At 45.6% G+C, this 23,208-nt stretch overlaps 1 protein-coding gene across 2 annotated transcripts in view; it reads right to left on the reverse strand.

Annotated features, from left to right (window-relative positions):
* Positions 1-1,184: 1,184 nt before the first annotated feature.
* Positions 1,185-23,208, reverse strand: part of LOC135244710 (E3 ubiquitin-protein ligase NEURL1-like) — a 77,999-nt gene continuing 55,975 nt past the window's right edge. For both annotated transcript variants that reach the window (XM_064317216.1, XM_064317217.1), the window contains exons 4-6: positions 18,679-19,371; positions 6,844-6,996; positions 1,185-6,212 (exon numbers count right to left, since the gene is read on the reverse strand). In XM_064317216.1, the coding sequence (XP_064173286.1) occupies positions 5,971-6,212; positions 6,844-6,996; positions 18,679-19,371 (1,088 nt within the window). In that variant the 3' untranslated portion in view covers positions 1,185-5,970. The remainder of the gene's footprint in view (positions 6,213-6,843; positions 6,997-18,678; positions 19,372-23,208) is intronic.

Here is a 23,208-nt window from a genome sequence, read left to right on the forward strand (position 1 = left end):
GGTAGCTGATGATCTTACCCAGAGCGACTCATCATGTAAGAGAACAGGAGCGCATGCGCCTGATTTATGAGTAAGAGCGCAGGCCTGGTTAGGAACATTCCCAGACCTACACGGACATATAACATCACTGAAGCAATTCATGGAAATTAACTATGCAAAACTAGAACCAAAATTCTAATCCTGAATGTGTATGGATGTAAATGAATAAAAAAGCCCTAACAAGAAAACCTAAAACCTAAAAAATGACCAGAACCTGAACTAGTACAGAAGGTTCAAGGGTGAGGATGGGAGGGGAACTAAGACACAGTCTGAAGAGGTGGGTTTCGAGTCTGTCTGAAATTGGAAGGAGGGGCTACTAAATATAACTTAAGTTGCTAAAGTAAGGAACTATATCATGGACTCCAGATTTTCAGATTTTTCCCCCATACACGGACTTTAACATAGCTCAGTGTTTTTAAAAGTGTTCTGGCAGAAACCTGGCATATGTGTCTGTTGGGCATTGCCATTTAATACCATGCTCATGTTACTGGATTGAAGCACACATTTCAGTAGTCAAGACCCTGTCTTTTTTAGCCTCACATACATTTATTTCGCAAATCCACAAGCCACCCACGAGCCCCCAACTCACCTCAGACCGACACATTTACAATCACCTGGAAACCAGCAAAGAACACAGAACCTGTAACTCGCGAAAAATGTGTCAAATCTCTGCTGTAGATGTTTCATAAAAGCGCAGGTTCAAAGAGAGGTCTGCTTAGAAAGCGTTTGTACACAAGAGAAAGATTTATCGGACTAATTTTTTACACATCAGCGTACCCTGCATCACTTCAAAGAAATATTTCCTTGAGAAACGGCCCCGGAGGTCTGTTTTATGTTTTTTGTGTGTGTTATGCTACAATCTAAAACACTTCAAGCAGCGCTGCACTAAATAACAGATGCTGCGCGCGGAGCCAGCGCTGCATACCTCGGCGCTAAACATCGCGCTCGTGAGTAACAGTTGTGTATTCCTTCAGGCATTTCAGTTTCCAGATACGGGACCGCCAGGCAGCCCCCCCACCGTCCCCGTCGGACTTGTTCTCAGGGTGGGGGCTGGTAAAGTCACCTTTTTTCTGCGAGTTCAGGACATTGTTGGAAATTCAAATCTTAAGGAAAATAGAAAAGTAAAAAAGAAAAGAAAACAAAGGTCGCGTTAAGTGAAGCATGGCTGAAACACAACCCTCTCCTTTTATTGACAGACACATTCATCTCAGTCAACCAGAAAACAGGATTTACAAGCACTTCGGTCAAAGCTGTTTTTTTTAAATAAACAAAGACTGAGTCACACGGAGAAAAACGAGTATCGGCGTAAATTCATAGCACGATGGAGTCGCAGCAGACCCAGCTGAGTTTGGTGAATTTTGGTTTGTAAATACAGTATAAACTGCCACTGGCTTGATCCTAGTGCAGTGTTGGTCCCACTGTTAAACGACTGAGGACTGACTGTAATCTACAAATGCTCCAAAATGTTTACAGGATTGAAAAAGAAATTAACAATGATAATGGATAAACTCAAAATATTATTTCAGGACAACCTGACAAATGTGAACCTTTTTCTTCATCTTCTACCAAGCTCTGTCTCTCCTGAAACCCCAATTATATTCACCCATTACATTGTGACATTTGAAACTGATAAATACTGTACAGTGATACATAAAAACAATAAATAATCATAACATTGTACAGAATTGTATATATATATATATATATATATATATATATATATATATATATATATATATATATATATATATATTTGCACTGTGTTCAGAACCAAACATGTTTGCAGGTTTGCCAGCATAAAAAAGGTTAACATTGATTTCATTATGCGGAAAAATTACTTAAAATAGGTAGAGAGGATAACTACTGAGTAGATTAAGAAAACATTTTTAAAAAATTATGAGCAATCTTTAACAGGACAGAGGCACAATTTTGTTGGGAAACTATACTGCATTAATTACAAAACACTTTTCTGAAAATACCACATTCTGTTAGTAATTAGCGATTTGAAACACATCACATTTCTATGTGTACATGTGTGTTGGTGAAAATGCATGCATCGGCACTGGAACATAGTACATGCTTAGCAGCGTAAAATAAATCCTAAACCTATTTTATTTTAAATGGCATGAAGCTGTTTCATCCTCTTCAGTAAGGTCTTCTCAGGAGTGTAATTATGAACAGATTCCGTTACACGCTTTGAGGCACCAAAAAGTCTTAATCTGAGATGATTCTACAAGCAGCAGTGGTAAATCTCAGGTTACACTCGCGAACATTAGAAACTTTCATTTCTGGTACCTTTACATGGAGTACCACACAGGTACGAAGGTATAGGCATGTTCACAGACATGTTTGACTAAGCTGCACACCCGAAGATTCAGAAGATATATGACACCCAAGAGGTGTCAGGTAAATACAGCTTTCAAGATCTGTTCTTCAATTTTCGATTGTCACCGCAATTTAATGGACTATATACAGTGGGAACCAAAACTCAGAGCACACTACCGAGAACCGATTATTTTCATTATTTGTCCAGGGCCAATACAATCATGACACTCTGTTTGCAATTCTTTTTCAAGAATGTATTATTTTCATAATATTATTTCATAATACGTGTGTAGGTATTTACTGAAGGTAGATTGTTAGTACTTGGTGTGTCCACCTTCCGCCTTGATTACTGCTGTAACTCTGCTTGGCATTGATTCCACCATCTTATGCAGCACCCCATCTTCCATTTCATCCCAGCACTTTCTCAACACTTCCCACCCCATCTTCCATTTCACCCCAGCACTTTCTCAACACTTCCCACCTCATCTTCCATTTCACCCCAGCACTTTTTCAACACTTCCCATAGATGATCTGCTGATGTTTGGGTTTTCCCCTCTTCAGCTGCTCCTCCAGATGTTTGACTGGGTTCAATCAATCAATCAATATTTATTTGTATAGCACATTTCATACAGTGGCTGTAGCCCAATGTGCTGCACATGACAGAAAGACAATGCTATAAAAACATAAGTAAACAGATCTGGTGCCTGTCTAGCCAGCCTAATAAGCTCTGCTTGTTCTCAAAAATGTATGAGAAGTGTAACTGGAGTATCATAATTACATTATTCCTTGACAAATAATGGAAAAAAACAGGACTTGGTGGACCTCAGACCTTTGGTTCTCACTCTATTTATGTTTGAAGAATATAAAATGGCTTTTACCTCTCAATAAAATGATAATTTAACAATATCAACACCATTGATACCAATCAGAGTTGAAAAAAAGCACAACCACAATTAAAATTGTGCTTTATTGTCAAAAATATATAGCTAATAAATATATATTAGCTAAATAAATAGCTAAAAATAATTCTTAAATGATTCTTATTCTTATTTTCAGATCATGGATTACAATGCTTATTATCGAAGTGTAACTTCATGTACCTTTTTATGAATGAGCTAAAAAATGATTCCTCCTTTTCTCATTGATACAAAAGAATGCTTCCTTTTCCAGATTCAATGAATTGTAGCCACATTCAGTATAAACTGAATTGTCAATTCTAGTTTATGTAAACTACACACCCATATGTACACTGACAGCTTGTTTAAATATCCTTACCCCAAATACACCAGTAAAACCGATCATTTGTGCTGTGAAGGTATTGCTCATCTTACATTAGACTCTGGCATTATTTGGTTTTAACGCACGCCAAATTTAAGAGTTCGCCGCCCTCAGCGGATGGGTACACCACCCCAGAGATGTGGAGAGGCTGAGTGGAAATGTGCGAAAGAGATAATCCCTTCTCCATTTTAAGAGCGATCGCTAATGCACTTATTCGAAAGAGCGTGAATCAGACGGCACAATACTGACCCGGAGGCAGTCTACCTCAGCTTCGGTGCCACAGGAGACGTGGCTTCCCACACGAAAGACTGCAATGTCGAAATCTCGAGAACAGCATTTAATTTAAACTGAAGGAGCGGCACGTTGCCGTCTCTGGACTGTGTATCGGGCGAGTCCGATGACGTCACAGGTCGGGTCTGCGTTCTGTCGGCACGGCGACTGTCGCAGCGACGGCGCGGCGACGGCACAGCCCCTCAGCGCCAGCATCGGTGATGTCCCGGTGCTGCACCGCTTTCAGAAAACAGGGTAAATTATTGCGTGGTTTTGTGACTGCTAACCCCTCTCTACAATGTTAGCGTGCACGCGTTTTATCCAGAGTAAAAAAAAAAATAAATTAAAAAAGGGCCAGAGGTACTCCGTTTTGGTCAATTCCATCTCAACTCAGTCAATTTAGTTCATAAGTTGAAAAAAACCTTGCAGAACATTAACGGCCATTTTTCACTTCATCAACTGGATTTCTCTTAATTTCCTGAATTGAAATTGGAAATTGGAATTAGCCCAAACCTCACAGGACTCTTAAAACACTTCCCTTCATTGCATTGCTACTGGTACACAAATCTAATCCTCATTTTAACGGCTTGCCATTCTTAGAGCTGATAAGGTATTGGTATAAGTGTCGGTGACTTGCACATAGGTGCTCATAGACCCCTATTTCCAGATGTTTCCATACATTTTTTTCTGTCACTGCTGAGGCTTCCTGTGTGTGTGTGTGTGTGTGCATGTGTATGTGCGTGTTTGCATGAGTGTGTGTATGTAAGTGTGTGTGTCTGTGTGCATGTGTGTGTGTTTTCATGAGTGTGTGTATGTGTATAAGTGTGTGTGTCTGTGTGTGTATGTGTGTGTTTGCGTGTGTGTGTGTGTCCTCACACTCAGTCATGACTGACAGAATAAGAATGTGTGTGTAACACAGTTGGGGTCAATACCATTTCAGTTCAGTTCATTTAGCAAGCAAACTGAAAAAGGCGCAGAATGTTCTACAGAAATTTTCAATTAATTTGCTGAATTGACTGAACTGAAATGAACTGACCGAAGATCTGGGGTGCAACAGAAACGTCCCACTGAGGGAACAAATTCACTGCACATTCTGCTCATGCAGATCTGAACATATTTGTCATGTACGAGAATAGTAATTAACATAATTTCAACACTATATAACATAAAAAGTAAGCTTTTTATTTCATACTGTAAGTTGATCTTTGACTACAGGTCTACACAGACCTTTGCTCCATGGTGCAGATGCCAGTAATTTAATTTACTAATAGTGTTGTTTTTCTGTGGAGTCCATGTTTAGGTCCCTGTTATCTGGTCCTAGGGTTGGACACAATCACACACAATGGCAGAGGTAAAGCCGTACAGCCTGGAAAGCAATGGCCAAGTGGTTCTGGGGAAAAAAATAAAATAAATAAAAATATAAACATTTAATTACAATCTGTGTAAGGCCATAACCCACTGCATTAGAGCAGCTTTGGAGAAAAACAGAACTACAAGGGAGAAAACGTACGATCACATCGCCTGCACCCAGAGTCACTAGCACAACACAAACCCGAAGATCGACCCATAAAAAGTGAGGTCCGCTTTACTTTCCAGCCCCCTCCCAGACAGGCTGATGATCCACCCGTCAGTCCTGCCCTCAGACACATGTCCTAAGTTTCTGAATCCTCAGTTTCTGAATCCTCAGTTTCTGAATCCCCTGAATCCTCAGTTTCTGAATCCCCTGAATCCTCAGTTTCTGAATCCCCTGAATCCTCAGTTTCTGAATCCCCTGAATCCTCAGTTTCTGAATCCCCTGAATCCTCAGTTTCTGAATCCCCTGAATCCTCAGTTTCTGAATCCCCTGAATCCTCAGTTTCTGAATCCTCGGTGGGGAATAATATGTAGTTCCACTCCAGGTAGAGCGTGAGTGTTTTGGCGTAAACTCCTGGACGACCGGGTCAGCGAGACGCGTCACAGGCCTGGATGGGCCCGTCGTGACCTCTGCGTGACCTTGCAGGCACCATAAACGGCTGAGCAGCGTGCCCCGGACTTAGAGCCCGGGCCCTGATTGGGCGCCTAAGAGCTGCGGTAGGTCTTTATGATGTCTTTGACAGCCCTCCGGCAAATGGGGCAGCAGGGGCGGGGCATCCCCTTCAGTTTGAGCCCGCAGGTGTAGCACAGGCACATGTGACCGCAGGAGTAGATCACCGCGTCCACCGCGTTCTCGTAGCAGATGGTGCACTCGTCACTCCAGGACCCCGGGGCTGATGGGAAGGTGGAGGACTCGGGGAGGCCGGTGGGTGAGCTGGGAGTCAGCCCTGTGGAGTAAAGGGGACACTTCAGTGCTTCGCCACATCGGGTTCAGCAATGCACAGTATGACAAACCGTGTCAAACCTATGGCTAATTACCATGGCTCTATTAGTTTACCAGCGAATGTAGTAGTGTAAGTGAGCTAAGTTATGTCAGAAGTCTGCTTGCCATAATACATTTACTGTACAAATGTACCAAATATACAGTGCGCCTTTCCCTTCCTTGTTCAAGACCCTGTACAATAACCTTTTCACGAATTAATTAATGAAAAGTAATTTTTCCTTACTTTTCAAATTCATATGCAGGAAAATAAAATTGTCTTTTGATGTCAGGTTTGTAATTTCTATATATGTTCCCTGGATGTCTGACTCTATTCTGTATGGACATTTTCTTCTAGTCCATTTCTGATTGGAAGCCCACTAAACATTTGCATTGCTGATCGGTTAAAATGTAAAAACCATTAATTATTAATGGCCGATACCAAATAATGCGGTAGTGGGCACTTTAACTTTGGTTAATGTAACACATTATAAGTATTTAAAAAGCAGTTGATGCCGTTGATTGAGCAGGGTCATTGGGAGGTTTGGTTAGCGGTGGCCGGTACGTGTGTGGAAGGCTGGTTTTGGGAAAGCACTGACCGTCGGCCGAGCTGCACAAAGCTCCAGGACAGCTTCCGCCGAGGGCGGGGTCAAAGGCGCCGCTCCCCCTGCAGGTTCCCGTGGGGGTCCCGGGGGTGGAGCTCGGGGTGCCGGGTCCGGACGGGCCCCGCGGGTCGCCCAGCTGAGCCGAACCTGCGATGGCGAGAAAGAGTTTTTTTTTCCCGTCGCTTTCCTTCTCGCTGAACTCGACGCGTTTTGCGCGCGCGAAGCTGCTTTCGTTCTCCAATCGGATTAAAGGTCCGGAGCGGAGGGCAGACGCGTTTGCGAAACATAGCGAGCATAGCGGGGCTCAGCCAACGAGAGCGCAGGAAAAATGTAACCCTCTCTCTCAAAAACACTGCCGCTCGCTCGGTACTCAAAATGACTGAACCTGCCGCTCAGTTCAGAAGTCTACTCACCGAATATCCTGCTCGCACATTAATTACATCGTGATCGAGATGATCACAATGCCAATGCAATGCCACAGTGCCAGGTTGCACTGACACACCCAGACACCCAACCTAAATCTGCTTTGACAGCAGGGTTCTTTCTTGTAATTTATTGCTGTCTGGTATATTGAAATGCAAATCTGGCATTTCTGTAATAACTGGTACTTATGCAATGAGACTGGCATGCCTGCTATTTATTTATAGCTCCCAAATGAACACTTTAAAATGCGACATCAGTCACGGAAGTCATCGGACATTAACCATCACTGAATACTACAACCATTGCAGTGATTAGACATTAAAGTCCTTGCACATGGTAACCATTAGTCACTGAACATTGATCTATGTGATGGAAAAACAAAATGGTGGAAAAGGCATTGTGCTCAAATGACCGCTGTACACTCATGCGCTACACAGTCAAATGTCCAGTGTTGTCAATTCAGCTCTAACAGTGTTAATTCAGCTCTAACAGTGTTAATTAAGCTCTAACAGTGTTAATTCAGCTCTAACAGTGTTAATTCAACTCTGGAATGTGGGACCGAATGTTATCTATTAAGCATTGAATCAACACTGTTAGAGTTAGTTTAACACTGTTAGAGTTGAATTAACACTCAACATTTGACAGTGTACAGGCCAGCAGGCAGGTGTAGTAGTCTTTCCTCATACCTTCGTGCCGCACGTGTAAGTTAATGGGAGTTCACCTCACGGGAAACTTGATAAGAGGCACTTTAGACTCTGCATACCTTCAGAGGTCAGGGGAATACCAGCAACTCAGATTCCTCTCAAAAGGACAGAGGCTTGGAAACACAAATGCCACGACAGACAGAGAGGAGAGGGGGGTTTAGCTGTGATCTGGCACCCCACTGAAGCCACACACCGCACAGCCTGAGCCTTTAGCCAAGGCTGGAGCGAGAATGCCTGATTAGCTAGCCAGTGGTAGGGTGGGCCCAGGTTAGATAGGGTTGCCAGGTTATGAGCGAATCAGCGTGTCCTGGTGCTTCACCAGGTGTGTACAGATTACCATCCCATCCCCAGGGAGAGACGTGTCTGTCGTCTGATCAGTGGAGGAGACCCACACTGCACACTTTACTCGTCTTTAGTGTGTCTTTGTTTCCTGCCTTCGGTGCATTTGTAAGCGGAGAGCTAGCTTTCCTTCGCTTGTGATGTGGAAGGTGTCGACTGGTTTGCAGGCGTCCTGAGTGAAACGTGTTCTCAAATATTCCCAACATTCCAAATTTCATCCGACTGGGCTAGGAAAAGGGGGAAACTAAAGAGATTTGACTGCACAGAATTTTTAAAATGCTCCCGTTTTCTATTCATTAAGGTTCTGAAAAACCATTAAATAAAAAAACAACATCAACACAACGGTACCTCCTACACTAAACTGCGCTTGTGAAAGTTCTGGGTCGTGAAAACACTTCAACAACGTTCTGTTTAAAAGCCTGTATCCCAATATCCTGTGGTGTGCGAAGTTGTACTTAAGAGTAGGTCATTGGTTGTGTCTCTACTTTTCAGTGCATTCGGATGCAAATCCATTTTCCTTACTTGGTTTTCCTGCTGCACTCAGAAAAACTGATGAAGCAAACGTGCATACAGAATAATACTAATGTAATTAGGTCAGAAGCCTGTAAAATGTCTGGGGGGTTTAAAAATCACATTGTATTAACTCCCCATGATTAAACAGCAAATGATTAAATATTAACTATTAAATAGCAAATGCACCTTAAGAAATTCAAATGAATTAGGATTACCCAGGAAGAGTAATCTCTTTTTTGTCCTTATAAAGTCACACCTAGGACTGAGTTGTTTGTAGTGAGAGTGGACAGCATTCATGCTGAGGCTGTGGGACTCCATTGGGCAGTGGGGGTTTCTATGGCGATGGTGCGCTCACACTGAGCGTGCTCATCATGTACACTGCTTCAATTTAGGGCTTCTGGATAGGAGCAAAGCAGCAGGAAGAACAAAACTGTGTGAAGAACTAAAGTAACACATCATTTTTATTATTATTATTATAATTATTATTATTAATATTATTGTTATTATCTGAAAATGTTTAACCCAATTAATTATATGAATTGTACTAATGTGTGTATATGTATGTGTGTGTGTCTGTGCATGTGTGTGTATGTGAGTGTGTATGTGCGTGCGTGTGTGTGTGTATGTGAGTGTGTATGTGCGTGCATGTGTGTGTGTGTGTGTCTGTGCGTGTGTGTGTGAGTATGTGCGTGCGTGCGTGTGTGTACGTGTGCATGTGTGTGTCTATTTGTGTGTGTGTATGTGTGTCTGTGCATGCATGCGTGTGTGTGTGTGCGCATACATTATTGAGGTATTAGTCAGGACTCAGAAAGGGCCAGGCAGGTATTACACAGGGGGCCTCTCCTCACTGCGTTGTGTACAGTATGATATCTGTATTAGCCCTGAATGGTCACTCCTCAGTCTCTCAATCCCCCAGAATGACCCCGATGGCTCTGATAAGCCCAGCAGCAGCTGACCCCCCAGCACCCAGCACCCGGACTGGCACCCGCCCCCTAGACTGGCACCCGCCCCCCAGACTGGCACCCACTCCCCGTTTCACCAGCGAGATTAACAACAACCGCAACCAGCTGTGCCTCGCCGAGACGGCGAAAATAAGCGGCCTGGAGCAGGCACATTCCGCGAGGCCCGGGCTGTGGGGCAGGAACGCACACACCGCGGCGCGCTAACGCAGAGCGGCCCTGGCACCGCGCGGTACACCCGCCGCTCCCCCCCGCTGCTCCGGGCTGCCATGTTTGGTCAGGCGGACCACCCGCCGCGTCGCGTCCTGCTTTCAGTCTGCTAAGAGCAGCTGTGTTTACCCCCCGCCCCAGCCCAACCCTTGACCCAGCCCAAACCCACGCCCCAGCCCAAACCCACACCCCGGCGCAGGCAGCGGCTCGTACGGTGGTCAGCTGAGACCCGCACGCTCGTACCAGGGGCGAGCCGCCCGTGCTTCCACATGCCACCAGTTAGCGGCACGCGGACGCAGAGAACGCGGCGGCAGTTCGCTCCCCCTTTCACTCCCGAAACGGACGCTCGACGTAATGTTGGAGATGGATGTGTGGCAGTGCCTGCTTCACAGGAGCGCACGTGCATCTCACTGAATGGGTTCGTGGAGAGCCCACATAGCCTACTGTGGATAACATCTAGGCCGACGTGTTTCCCCCACGAATCCCTGAGCTGTGACCGTGTTCCAGCACGTTCTGTCGGGTGGAGAGGTCTGATGATGACAGCTAACAGTAATAACATGGAAAGCACCAGTGCAGTAGTGGTTCTAAAGGTGGGTAAACTCTGGTCCCGCTCAGGTTCCAACCTGCCGTACACAGCTGGAGCACCAGCAGGACCCGCCAAGCGTGGTGCAGAAACGAGCTGGCCCTCTTTTAAGATTTTAACAATTTAATCGCCATTCACCTCAGGGCTGGCATCAATCCCTTCTTCAGATCAATTCTCACACTTGGCAGGATAGATTCATGTCATTTGTTTCCCATTCAATCTTTTAGCATCAATTCACTAAAATTCTGTTCATTACTGTTCCCACAATTCAGTCCCCTCTCATAACCAATTCCTTTATTAAATCTATTTTCAATATTAGTTTTCTTAATTAAATAACACCCATCTCCTAAATTATGTGGTGTCTGTAATCAATTTACACAGATCACACAAAGGGAAAATAATAAATATACAGTATCAATATGAATATTGCAAGTAATCAATGACTAACAATAGAATTATTTTTTTAAATCTATATTTCCACATGATTTTCTGTTTCTGTCAGTAGTACAATTATCACCCTAAAGAAGTGAAATTATCATAAACACTATAACTAATGGGCAGTAAAATTAGTTTTAACAGCCTCTGAAACTAATGCAAACCAAAAATGATTTATTCACAGAGGTAAAGTTCATATGAAACAAAATAAACTGGTACAGACAAACCAAACATGCTTTCCATTGCCTAAGGAAAATGAAAGTGTATGTTTATATATATATATATTATATATATATATATATATATATATATATATATATAGGGCTTTTTCAGTGTTATTGGACAGGACAGTGTAGAGAGACAGGAAGAACAGGGGAAGAGAGAGGGAGAGACACATGACAAAGGGTTGCGCGGTCGGACTTGAACCACCGACGTCGCGGCTCGTAATGAGCATGTGAACAGTGCTCATGCTCAGGCTACGTGTATGTTTTTAAATGGAAGTTTTCGTAATGAGATATTGTACACGACAGACCAACTGAATTGTTTGTATGTCGGTAGAGGATCTATAGGGCTAGCTAACATTAATTTAGAAATGTGGCTTTGCAGGGTAGCTACAGCAGCCTAGTTATCAGGACAGGCACAGCTGTGAATTTGACCATTTTGACTTCAAGAAAATCGATGCTCAAACCATTTAAGCATTGCTGGTAAAATTTCTTAAAATACTGAAAAAACTTAAGCAAATTCCTAACAAGTACAGCAACAATAACAACAATAATTATGTTTACAGCGATATGTTCAACTGTACAAAATAAAAAAAAGCATAATTCATTACGCTAATGGGTAACGGCAAACGGCTTATGTGTGTGAACGGTAACTGGAAATACAGCCCTGTGAGTGATGTGGTAATTGTGCCACTTAGCTGTTGGCAATTTGTTTTTTTTTAATTACTCAGGATTTTTAGATTATAAAAAATGGGCAAAAGGCATTATTTTTCGAATACAAACAAACGCCCCGATGTCATGAATTATTTAGAAGGAATAAGGAAAACGGCGTTCATTTCTCCCCTCGGCCAAAAATGCTAACGAACCCAAAGGGCATGACACGACTTCTAAGGCCACGACACGTCGCTCTCATGCAATAGCGTTACGTGATGTAGAAAATCTACAAGAATAAAACATTAGCGTAAAACTGAAACAATGTGAATGGTCAATCAACGCTCTTAAACGGAAATTGGGTGAGCATTTTATTTTAAAAAGGTGGATAAACGGTTTATGCGCTCCACTACATCCCTGGAAAGCACAACTCACAAGTTCACAAGCTGTTTTTTTTTGCAACACTGGATACTTCTTCACAGCATAGTTTGAAATCTTTAAAATATGCCAAATATACTTTGTCTATGGTGCCTTTTACCCCTTTTTCGACTGAATATACACATCCGAACCTATGAGGTAGAATGAACATGAATAAGTAAATAAATAACTACTTTCTGATTGGCTGTTGACATATGAGTGTCAGAACAGGGAGGCCTGATTCTCACGTGAGCCCTCTGGCCCTAAACGGGGGCCCTGTTTCTGATGGAACACACAAGCGGCCCCTCCCTCAGGACAACAGGGGCGGAGCCACAGCCCCAGCAGGAAGCTGTGACGTCCAATAGGCATCCAGCTTAGTGGCAGCCTCACTGCCATTTTTAAAGATATGAGCAACCTCTATCGAGAAATCAGATATCCTTCATGTCTATATACAAACGCCACCCCCAGGATCGATGTCGGGTTTTTCTGTCATATAATCTCTCTCTTTGGCGTGGCAAGGGCAACATTTGCGGACTTTGTCTTTGTGTGCATTATCAGTCTGTGCCCCAGAATGCAGTCCGTCCAGTCCTGGAATGGAGACGGAGTTTTCAGGACGTGCGTCACGTCCCCGCGCCAGGCGTGCCTTTACCATGTGACAAGCGGCTTTCACAAGCTCCGCCTCCATTCATATCGAGATCAAGCAGCGAGGTGTGAAAGCAAACGTTTACTTGCCCCGGTCGGCAGCCACAGTTCGTCAGCTCTGTCTCCAGGACGTTGGAGATAAGCAAGCAATGTGAATGCAACCAAACAAGAGACAAAAAGCGTTCAAATTCCGATCTCAAATAAAATAAAACAAAACGGCCACGGTATGTTGCTTTTCAGCTTGACACTGAGAGATAAATACAACAACCACTGAGCCCCCCCACCCTCACAGGCATGCAGAGGTAGCCATGATGACACCTCAAACTCAAAGGCAATTTGAGCGCAATGTTATATAATCGCAGGCTTTATCTGAATCAGCGTACCCTGCATGTTCCTGCCCTAGCACAGATGCTAAATCACGACGTGCCTCAAGTCGCACTTAGCTGCTGCACTAGCTGGCTGTGCAAAAAAAAAAAAAAAAAAAAGCGTTTATGGTGTGAGCAAAAACTGGAAAGTTTAAAAAGGTGTTGAAGATGTAAAAATTGCGCAGTGAGCGCGGACGGGCCGTTGGAACCCTGGGAAGGCTCTGGAAGTCTGAGCCGTGCGGCGGTAACGCGAGTCATCAGCTGGCCTCCAGACCTCACTGAGCGCGTGCGTCGAGCGCCGAGCACGGAACGGGAGCCTGTGACTCACGCTCGCTGCCTCCTCCGCTGCGTCCGTCCGCCTGTCTGTCTGTCTGTCTGTCTGTCTCCCAGCCAGCGGGACACACAGCAAAACCGGCGGGAGGAGAGGAGAGAGCGGGGGGGGAGGGGGGTGGAGAGAGAGGGGGAGAGGGGGAGAGAGAGGGAGAGAGCGAGAGAGTTAGAGAGAGGGAGAGAGAGCAAGAGAGAGGAAGAGAGTGAGAGAGAGTTATAGAGACAGCCAGAGGGGGAGAGAGAGAGAGAGAGAGAGGGAGAGACAGTGAGAGAGAGAGAGAGATGGAGAGAGCGAGCGAGAGAGGGAGAGAGAGCGGGGACGATGAGCAGACCAGACAGGAGCGGCATTAGCGCTGGGGGGGGGAAGACGTAGGTGGCGAGGAGCTCGTCTGAGCGTGAGCAAAGTGGCATTCCACAGGAACGCATCACACACACGGAGCGGGCTGAATAACACCCAGCCAACAGCCCTCTGAGCTAACCGCGCTCTCCCTGCCCACGCGCAGCGCAGCACAGCGTCCCTCAGGCTTTAAAGTGCGTCTGAAGCGCCTCTCAAATCCAATCACAGCGTCTGAAGCATCTCTCACATCCAATCAGAGCGCCTGAAGCATCTCTCACATCCAATCAGTGCGCCTGAAGCATCTCTCATATCCAATCAGAGCGCCTGAAGCATCTCTCATATCCAATCACAGCGTCTGAAGCATCTCTCACATCCAATCAGAGCGCCTGTACCCCTTTTACTGTCTCAACACACCATTCTCTCCACTGTCCTTTACCTGCACCTGTGCCACGGGTGTAAAGCACCTTTTGGCTTCACAGATAAGTGATTTCAAGTCAAATTCAAGTCAAGAAGTCAAATTTCATCACATAATGAAGTGTGCCAGTTACGAAGGGGAGAGTGATGATCACTTCATAGTGAATTTCACCAGAATGAGCGGAGAGAGCCTGACTCTTGGTGTTGGACACTCTGCACTCTTACACATTTCAGCACTCTGCCTGGTCCTGCATGTACAGTATGTCATAATGAATTTGAAAAACAAAATTATTATTAACATTATTATTATCATTGAATACAGACATAAGGGTGGTAAAAATGTGTCACGTGAATCTGACACAGTTGGGTTACTGCAGTTTCTCCCCAAGACTGTGTTGCGCCTCTGCTGGGTGATATAAACCCCAGTGAGATGAGGAGTTTGAAAAACGCACATCAGCTCACCTGTGATTCATTTTCTCCAGTGAGTCCCTTAAATGATTCATCGCACAAATTGCTGTGTGAAAGCCTGGAGACATTCAGACCCAGGGAGCCATAAAGCTGAAGCCCTTCGCGCAGCAAAGAGCTGGATTCGGTGTTGCCAAAGGCCATGTCTACTGTCTACACAAGTGTCTCTAGGCCTGACTTTGGCCAGTCTTAGATCAGAAACACTCAGACAAACCCGTGCCCTCCAGAAATGAGTCGACTGAAAAATTCTAAATTGCAAGTCAGACAGAAAGATTTAAACTTTCCAGGATAGCGGATTTCCTTCATCAGTGCAATGGCATTGCAAGCTAATTACACAAGAACAACCAATCAGACCGGTAAGCTATTAACAAATACTTAACTCAAGCCAGAAAATCCATAAAGTAGCATACACTGGGTAAACAAGTTTTCCTTCCCAAATTCTTATTTTGGTTTTTGGAGAAGGCAGGCATGAGAGACTGCGGTCGGGACTGCACTTTCGGCAAAGCCGACCCAGTCACCTGCAACCGCCATTTCCCAAACAGGAAGCACTGCCTCCTTCCAAACAGGTAGCACTGCTTCTTCCAAACAAGGTAGCACCACGGGCAAGAAGTATGCTCCAGTGTTGCAAATAAACCTCTCGTGTGGTTTGCGCATCATCAGACCGCTTCGATCAGGAGCTGGAACATGTCCACAGTTAGGGGGTTTGTGGGGAAACATGTCAGCCTCGATGATATCCGCAGTATGTGGGCTCTCCAGAAATGCACGTGTGCTCCTGTGAAGGCAGGCACTGCCACTCAGTCTATCTGCCATGCAGTGCATTCTGGGTGACTGTGAGATGGCCTCTGGGGTCAGACCCGTTCCTCTCAGGAGACAGGAGGGGTTCAACAGGTGTACTGTGCTGTAGACCTATCCAGCCCCTCCTGAGAGGAGCAGGGCTGGACAGGTCTACAGCACAGTACAGCTCACCTCAAGAGACCAAGCTATCAGAGCTACTCGGCTGGGAAACTCATAAAGGAACCCATAACCATTCCTATAAAAGCTCTGGATCAGTGATAATAGCATTACATTTCATTAACAAAATAAATATATAAAAGAATAAAAACTATTGAGAATACCAATAGTCACAATATAATACGATTTCAGACATTGGCAATTCTTAATCAAAAAGGGAATTTGGTATCCTAAAAAAGGTATTAAGCATTTTTAAAGTCAATACGCCTCCAGGTTGTCACTCGATCAGACCACCAATCAACAGATTTGCGGGCAACACTTTGCTAGAGCAAACATCCATATTTATCCATATTTAAAGTTTCACCATCATTCATTGGCAGATCACACCTCCAGTTATTGTCATCATCCAATCCCTGTGTTACATAAAGGCAAATTTATTCCTTTTCAATCCCATATGTTTACACAATGTAGACCAAATGTTATATCTGTTAGAGCTGAATTAACACTGTTAGTGTTGAATGAACACTGGACAGTTTACTGTGTATCTTCCACTGCAGAGAACAGGTACAAACTGTAGTTTCTGTGATGGTACAGTTTAGGCAGAACAACCGCCCCCTGCCTCCCCCCCCTCCCCCACCCCCCCACCCACATACAACGTGCTGACCTGATTCCATCTGGCCCAATTTAGCCCGATGCTAACTTCCTTACTACCCTGTAAGTTCCACTGTTGGTGTGTATATCTAACACAGCACCAGCCTGCACGTACAATGATCATATTCATAACACAGATGTGCCATAATGACCGTTTTGAGCACCGGGAACCATTGTTGCATGTGAAACAGCTTTATAGCTGTTGTTTACACCACAGCCGAATGTGACGTTGATCTTAGAATCTGCCCCTGAGCACGGGTCGATATTATTTTTGACAAGAACAATCCTTTGGTTGGCAGTACTCTCACACAAGAAACATATATTACTGGAATACATTGAATAATACAATTTAATATACGGAGGCACTTAACAATTCTGTTCAGCTAAATCCCACTGAGACCAAAGCAGCAATAACTGGAATATTTTGCCAAGGATTTATTTATTAAATTAAATATGTATTCAAAACATTTCTCGATAAAATAGAATTTATCATACATTTCAATTAGAATTTTACAAACAGGCCAGTGGTATGTGTTGATATCACTGAAATGTTACACTGTATACGCAGAAAATGTTACCAACACAGCCTTTCATTGTGACAGATATCAGGTAAAAATATATTTCTCTGTGCGTAAGGGAAGTTAGAGTGAAAAGCTGTGGGGCTCTGACTAAACGTGTGATGTGTTGAAAGGTAAGCACTGCTCCAGGGCTTACCTGAGAGCCCAGACGTGCCACACTGCTACAGGTGGGCACCTGTAGAACATTCCGGAAGCTCTCAGAGCTAACGCTCCGTTAGCTGCGCTCCGGAAGGCGACCAAGGCCTACCAGGAGCCTGAGCCACTGTCTTTTTCCGCTTAATAAATGCTTCTCACCTTCAGCCCAAAGATTCCTCTAAGTGTGAACACCACACTAACTCATTTCAGCATTGACCCTGTTACCAAACGGTTGGGTGGAACAGGTTTTTTTCCTCATATTCTTTTATTACATAAACTAAGAAAAAAAAAATCACAAATTCCAATATGGCTTTAAGGTTGTGTTAGCAGGTGTGATGTGATTTTCAGGGGGTGGTGTACTTGGTGGAGAACACGACCCTTTCTACCCATCAGACACGCACATAATCTCGAAGGCGCTATCCTTCAAAGGACTGGTGTTAATGGAAAAGTGGCAGGTTGAGTGGACGGACTTCTGTCAGTGCTTTGCCAGTTGTACTCGGAGTCCTTCTGAACTGATTGGCTGGATGCAGTGTGAATGACGAGGGCCCTTCAGAGCTGAGCTATTCAATCTGGGCGGGTCCTCGTGACTCAGTGGATACTCATCTGTGTGAGCTCTCCATTCTGCTAACAGCACACAATGCTACAGACACCCTAAAAGTGCTGCTCGCTGCCGGGGTGTGGACACAGTTTCGGGTAGGAGCAGTCAGGCTGTCATTATTCCAAGTAGAAAAAAGAAACAGATGAATTGTCTGGTGACAAAGTGTGACACAGACCTTGGGCCTTGGACCCACGTATCAAGGTTTTTAAAAAAAAAAAAAAATCTAATGCGTGGTTAGTATTGTTATACAGGAAATCGGTTTTTCAATGGACACAGCCACAGATCGACAGGACTACGGACGTACAGCACAGAAACACAAAAGGCCAACCAGAAGCACACTGACTCCTTCTGAGTGTGTCAGCAGGGATTAAAAGCCAGCGTGTCGTGACTAAACGTTCTTGCAAATGTCTTCCGTGCGGTACACCTTTTTGTCACCAAGGGAAATAAGTCGAGAACTGTACTTGAGCCCGCTGCTAATTCCCCCCCCCCATCCTCATCTTTTCAGAACTACTCACCCTGTGCTTCATACATTTCACATTCTGTTCTGAGCTTCCACAAACAGCTCCTTCTGAGTCACTCCCACCTACTTATAAATAACTCCCTTTGTGAGTCAAAGTTCTGGCAAACGGCACTGAGATTCACGCAAACTCTCTGCATTTGTTCTAAACTTTAATAAATTACCTTCAGGCAATTTGAAGTTTTTCCAGTACTTAAACAAGTGAAGAAGTCGCTGAAACTACCGAAAAATAAATGTGCACAATTAAGAAATCATGAAGAACAAAGAACACATTGGTTAGGCTACTCAAAAGATACTCGCTGATGGGGAAAATTGTTCAGTGCAAGATATTAGCTTATGATCTATGGATATACAGTATGTGTGGGATGGTACAGTCTGCCTCAGCACTTACCCAGAATCCTCAGCTGCGTGACGGCGCCATGGAGACCGAAGAACATCCACAGAGGGCGGGAGTTGTCCACGCAGACCTGCATGCCAGCGTTCCTCCCGTTGTGGCTGAGAGCGACCTCCCCCTCCGCGTTCACCGTGAACCCCAGGACGTCCCCGCTGTGGAGGGCCACCGGCACGCGGCAGACGGCCCAGAATTCCTTGCGGTCCACCAGGGACTCGGGGCTGCAGGGCAGGTCGCCGGGCCGCAGGTCGCCGGGGTCGCAGGTCGTGACCCCGTAGGAGAGGGAACCGGGGCGGGCGGGGCCGGGGCCGACGGTCACCTTGACGAAGACGGACTCGGCGGCGCGGAGCGGGCGCTCGGTGAACGCCAGCGTCCGGTCCTCGCGCCCGCGCTCGGGGGAGCGCGCCACCGTCCGCGGGTCCAGGGGGACGACGTGGGCCCCGTGGAGCGGGTGGAAGCGTAGGTCGGCGTCCAGGCGCGGGGGGAGCAGGGAGCAGCGCTGCGAGTTCAGGGAGTTCTGCGGGACGGGGCAGGACGAAGGGGCCGGGCGCAGGCGCTCCTCCTCCTCCTCCGCGCTCAGGTCGCACAGGCTGATGGAGAGGCGTGACTCGTCCCTCTCTCTGCGCAGGGAGGACATGCGCACCGTGCCGAAGGGGCGTGGCCTCAGACAGCTCGGCTGCATTATCTCACTTCCTGTGAGGAGACACGCAAGATGACATAGTCTCAGAACACAATATGGCCGTCACGATGTAACAGGTGATTAAATTACCACTGATATAATGAGATTAAGATGAAACTAAGGCTTGACTTGAATTCAATCGACATTCATCTGTAACTTAATAAAGTCAAGCATTATTTTTACTGTTCAGAAATGCACTTAAGAAACTTAATTTACGTGATTACTGAGCATACAAAAACCAAAAGAAAAACACAAATTTGTAGTTAATTGTGTCAAACTAAACGCCAAATGTTAACTGAATCCAGACCACATTCCCACTTGCCATAAAATCCATTTATACATCTAGTTTCCTCCAGGAGTGACTGATATCTCTGCACTGTAACTTTACATTGTCACCTTCTAATGATGTCCATATTAGGATAGTTTCTTTATGGTGGGGGGGGGGGTACGGACGGGAGGATGGGAGGGTTTGAGCTAGCCAGGATGACACCAGCGAACTTCAGCCAATCGGGTGCGCGGTGTGTGTTGGTTGAGCTGCACATAAAAGGCCTTCCTCTGACTCACGTCTGTGCAAGGCTGACTGGAGAACTGCGGTGCCACAATAAGGGGCAGCTGACATCACACGCTTAGGAGGGCACGCTATTGGCTGCCCACTCCCGAACTGACAGCAGTGGTTGCGAGGCTGCGTTGCGGAGTGATTCGACGGTCCAAATTGGGGAGAAAATGAGCTTCATGTGCCTCTGTGGGCGGAGCCAGCTGAGCTATTCCACAGGGCGGGAGAGGGAAGCTGCGCTAACATCCTGCTCTTCAACAACCCGGGAGCAGCCAGGTCCCAGAATGCCCCTCTGCGAAATTACCCAACAGCCTCCTGACCTCACCGCTCGCCCACGTTTCACAGAGGACCCGTAGGAAGCCGTATGGCGTCCGTGCGTATGCCTGTATGAAAATGGGAGGACCCCTCAGTTTCTGCGTGAGCAGAGGACCTTGTTTTAATAACACGCACATACCCCAGAGAAACGCAGAGCGGAGTTAGCCGGGGAGATTCACTCACGATGGCGGTCACAGTTAGCAGCAGCCGCTGCTGTGTGAGTGTGAGCTGTCACTGTCTGAGATACGCTTAGGTGCTGTTTATACACAGATCCCTGGAGCTGTGGAGAGGGACGGGCCTTCCCTCACATCCACAGGGTCTCTGCTCACAATGGTCCCCCCAAAAGAAGGTCCCCTCTGTACTGTCTGCGGTCTGTGGTCTATGCAGCGATGGGACAAAATTAGCACCAGATGTAAGAGGGTCCCCCCCCAGGAGAAGCGTCACATTCAGGTCATTTCACACCCCTCGCTCTGGCAAACATGGCCGCTCTCCTCCGATCACAGATCAAGAGCTAAGCCTCAATCAGCTTCTCCCAGTCAGAGCTGATTGCCAGCTAGAGAAAGGGCCTGTAAATGAACACCTTAAGCTGAGTCTCAACATGCTCCACCACCTGTACAACCAGCCGCAGCACAATGATCCTACACAAAACACATCAACAAAACATAAATGCACATTTGGGAGCACAACCACATCACTGTTGCCACTGAAGGGAACTAATAGCAGTAGTATTAGCTCCAGTAGTATACAGCAGTGACTATTAACACCAGACTCACTACAATACCAGCACACAATCTCCATATTGATTTCCTGTGGACAAAATTAAATGATTCAGTTAAGTTTCACATTTTAGAAACCGCTCAGGCTGTTTTCAAGCCGCTGAACTGGTACGAGAACTCTCGATCATTCAAGTGGACGTTCAGATATGACGAAATAACCCCAGGATCAGAAAATAGACAGAACTGGCCATGCACACATTTTGGGGGGCATCATAAAAACATCACTGAGAAAGCTCAGGCTTAGAAGGCACAGATAAGCATAGGATGTTCCTAACACCGGTCACCGAGGAGATCAGACCTCAACATCAGAAGGACAGATAACCACACGCAGGAAAGCATCCCACGGGCAACGCGGATCAGCAACAGGGCGCCCGATAAGCAATATTTATGAGACGCACAGTCGCGGTCTTTACAATCTGCACAATCTTTACCTTGAGAGGGAAATTAAACTCTCCTATCTTCACGGCTGTTATCTGTCCTGCTGTAATGTGGAGTCTGGCCACACGGAAGTCAACAAAGCAGAGAGGAAGTCGTACGCTTCCATCTCCCCCTGCGACGGCTCACCGGTCCCGGTGACACCGGCCCAGCCCCCACCTTCCATAAAGATAAGAGCGTCCCGCTGCTGCGCATGAGGAGTGCCTCCTTTGTCTTGCTGCCGATAAGCGGGGGAATAGCCGCGGGCTAACGCGCTCAACGCTGCGGAATATGAGTTGTAGATGCGTATCTAAATTGGACGGCCGCTGAGCGCACACGCGCTCGCCACCTGTTCCGGCAGTGCTGAAATCGAATTATCCTGTTTGAGAACCCAAATGCGGCCGTTACTCCGGGTGTCTCCTGACTCCGAACCACACTACTTCGACGGCTCCGTTCGCAGACAGGCAGGGAGGTGGTGGTGGTGGTGGAGGTGGATAGCAGGGCTTATTAACAGACAGAATGTGCTGTTGGTCAGAAAAGAGCACGCAGCTGGAGTATTGTATTTCTGTGGGTAGAACTGTCTGAGTAATGCATGCTCAGGCCCCAAAGTTTTCTGTACGATATGCCAGATTTTAGCAAAGGTTTCTGGGTATTTGCAAATGTGCAGAACCCTGCTATATGTAGTCTAGCAATGGGTTATGAACGGCCCAGTCTCTCTCTACCTGTCCAGGTAAAGCAGGGGTCACAGCTGAGGTACCGGAGGGGTGGGGTTTATCCTGCCTCACAGTTCTCCCTCTACATCTGAACACAGTGAGACATCTTCACCAAGGATGGATGTGCAGTCTGCAGCTATGGCGGACGGCTTTATCAAATTTGCCAGATCAAAACAAAAAAAAGACTGAATGACTAAAATCAGAAGTGGGTAGGAAATCCTAAAACATCACAGGCCCTTGTTGTATAACCCTGTCCTACAGTCTCTCGGGATGCCACCTGGCGCACGGTGGGGGAAAACAGTTCACACCATTTCCCCTCTGCAAGCTACTTTTACTTTTATTCTCTCAAAGCAATTTCAGCTTCATGAAAAAAAGATGCAAGGGGATGGTTCAAATTCTCCTGTTTAATTCACCATATACACCACTGCAGTAGATTACAAACACAAAGCTGCAGAAAGAGCCACAACAATCTAATGCGAGTTGACATTTAAGACACATTTTTAATTTCCGCATTGAGCAGGCGCGTAGTCCTTAATTAGTGCTCGTCAATAAGGAAGAAATTTGTGTCCTATGGGTCACATTGTATAAGATTAGAGGACTTGTGTGTCAGTTTTTTGTTTTTTTTTACAGAATGCATCAGCCTTAAACTGTCATTCTCTCTTAGACAGGTAGAACATGCATTCTCTGTCCTTTCAAAGCTTTTCAAAGTTTGTCTCTGTCGAGAATCTGGCAAGGAATCTGCCGTTGCTTAAAAAAAGCTTTGAAAAAAATAATGAAAACTCCTTTTTGGGCCTTTTTAGCAGAAATACTTTGAAACACAGTGCAACAAACAAAATATAAAAAATGCATTAATATTTGAGCTGTTAAATAAACTGAGATGACTCACGCATCAAATTAATTCCTTTTTTTTCCAGTCTAACTTATGAACTCCCAAACCCACGCACAGACAGACGGTACAGCTGGCTGCCACTTCAAACTTGAGCAGTGACTGAATTTGCTCAGTGAAACACTTTTTGGCTCAAAACGCACAGAAAAACAAACAGGTACTGTGCAGTGCTGTGAAAAAGTATTTGACCCCTC

The sequence above is a fragment of the Anguilla rostrata genome, chromosome 18 (genome assembly GCF_018555375.3).
Source record: "Anguilla rostrata isolate EN2019 chromosome 18, ASM1855537v3, whole genome shotgun sequence".
In the NCBI taxonomy this organism is placed as follows: domain Eukaryota; kingdom Metazoa; phylum Chordata; class Actinopteri; order Anguilliformes; family Anguillidae; genus Anguilla; species Anguilla rostrata.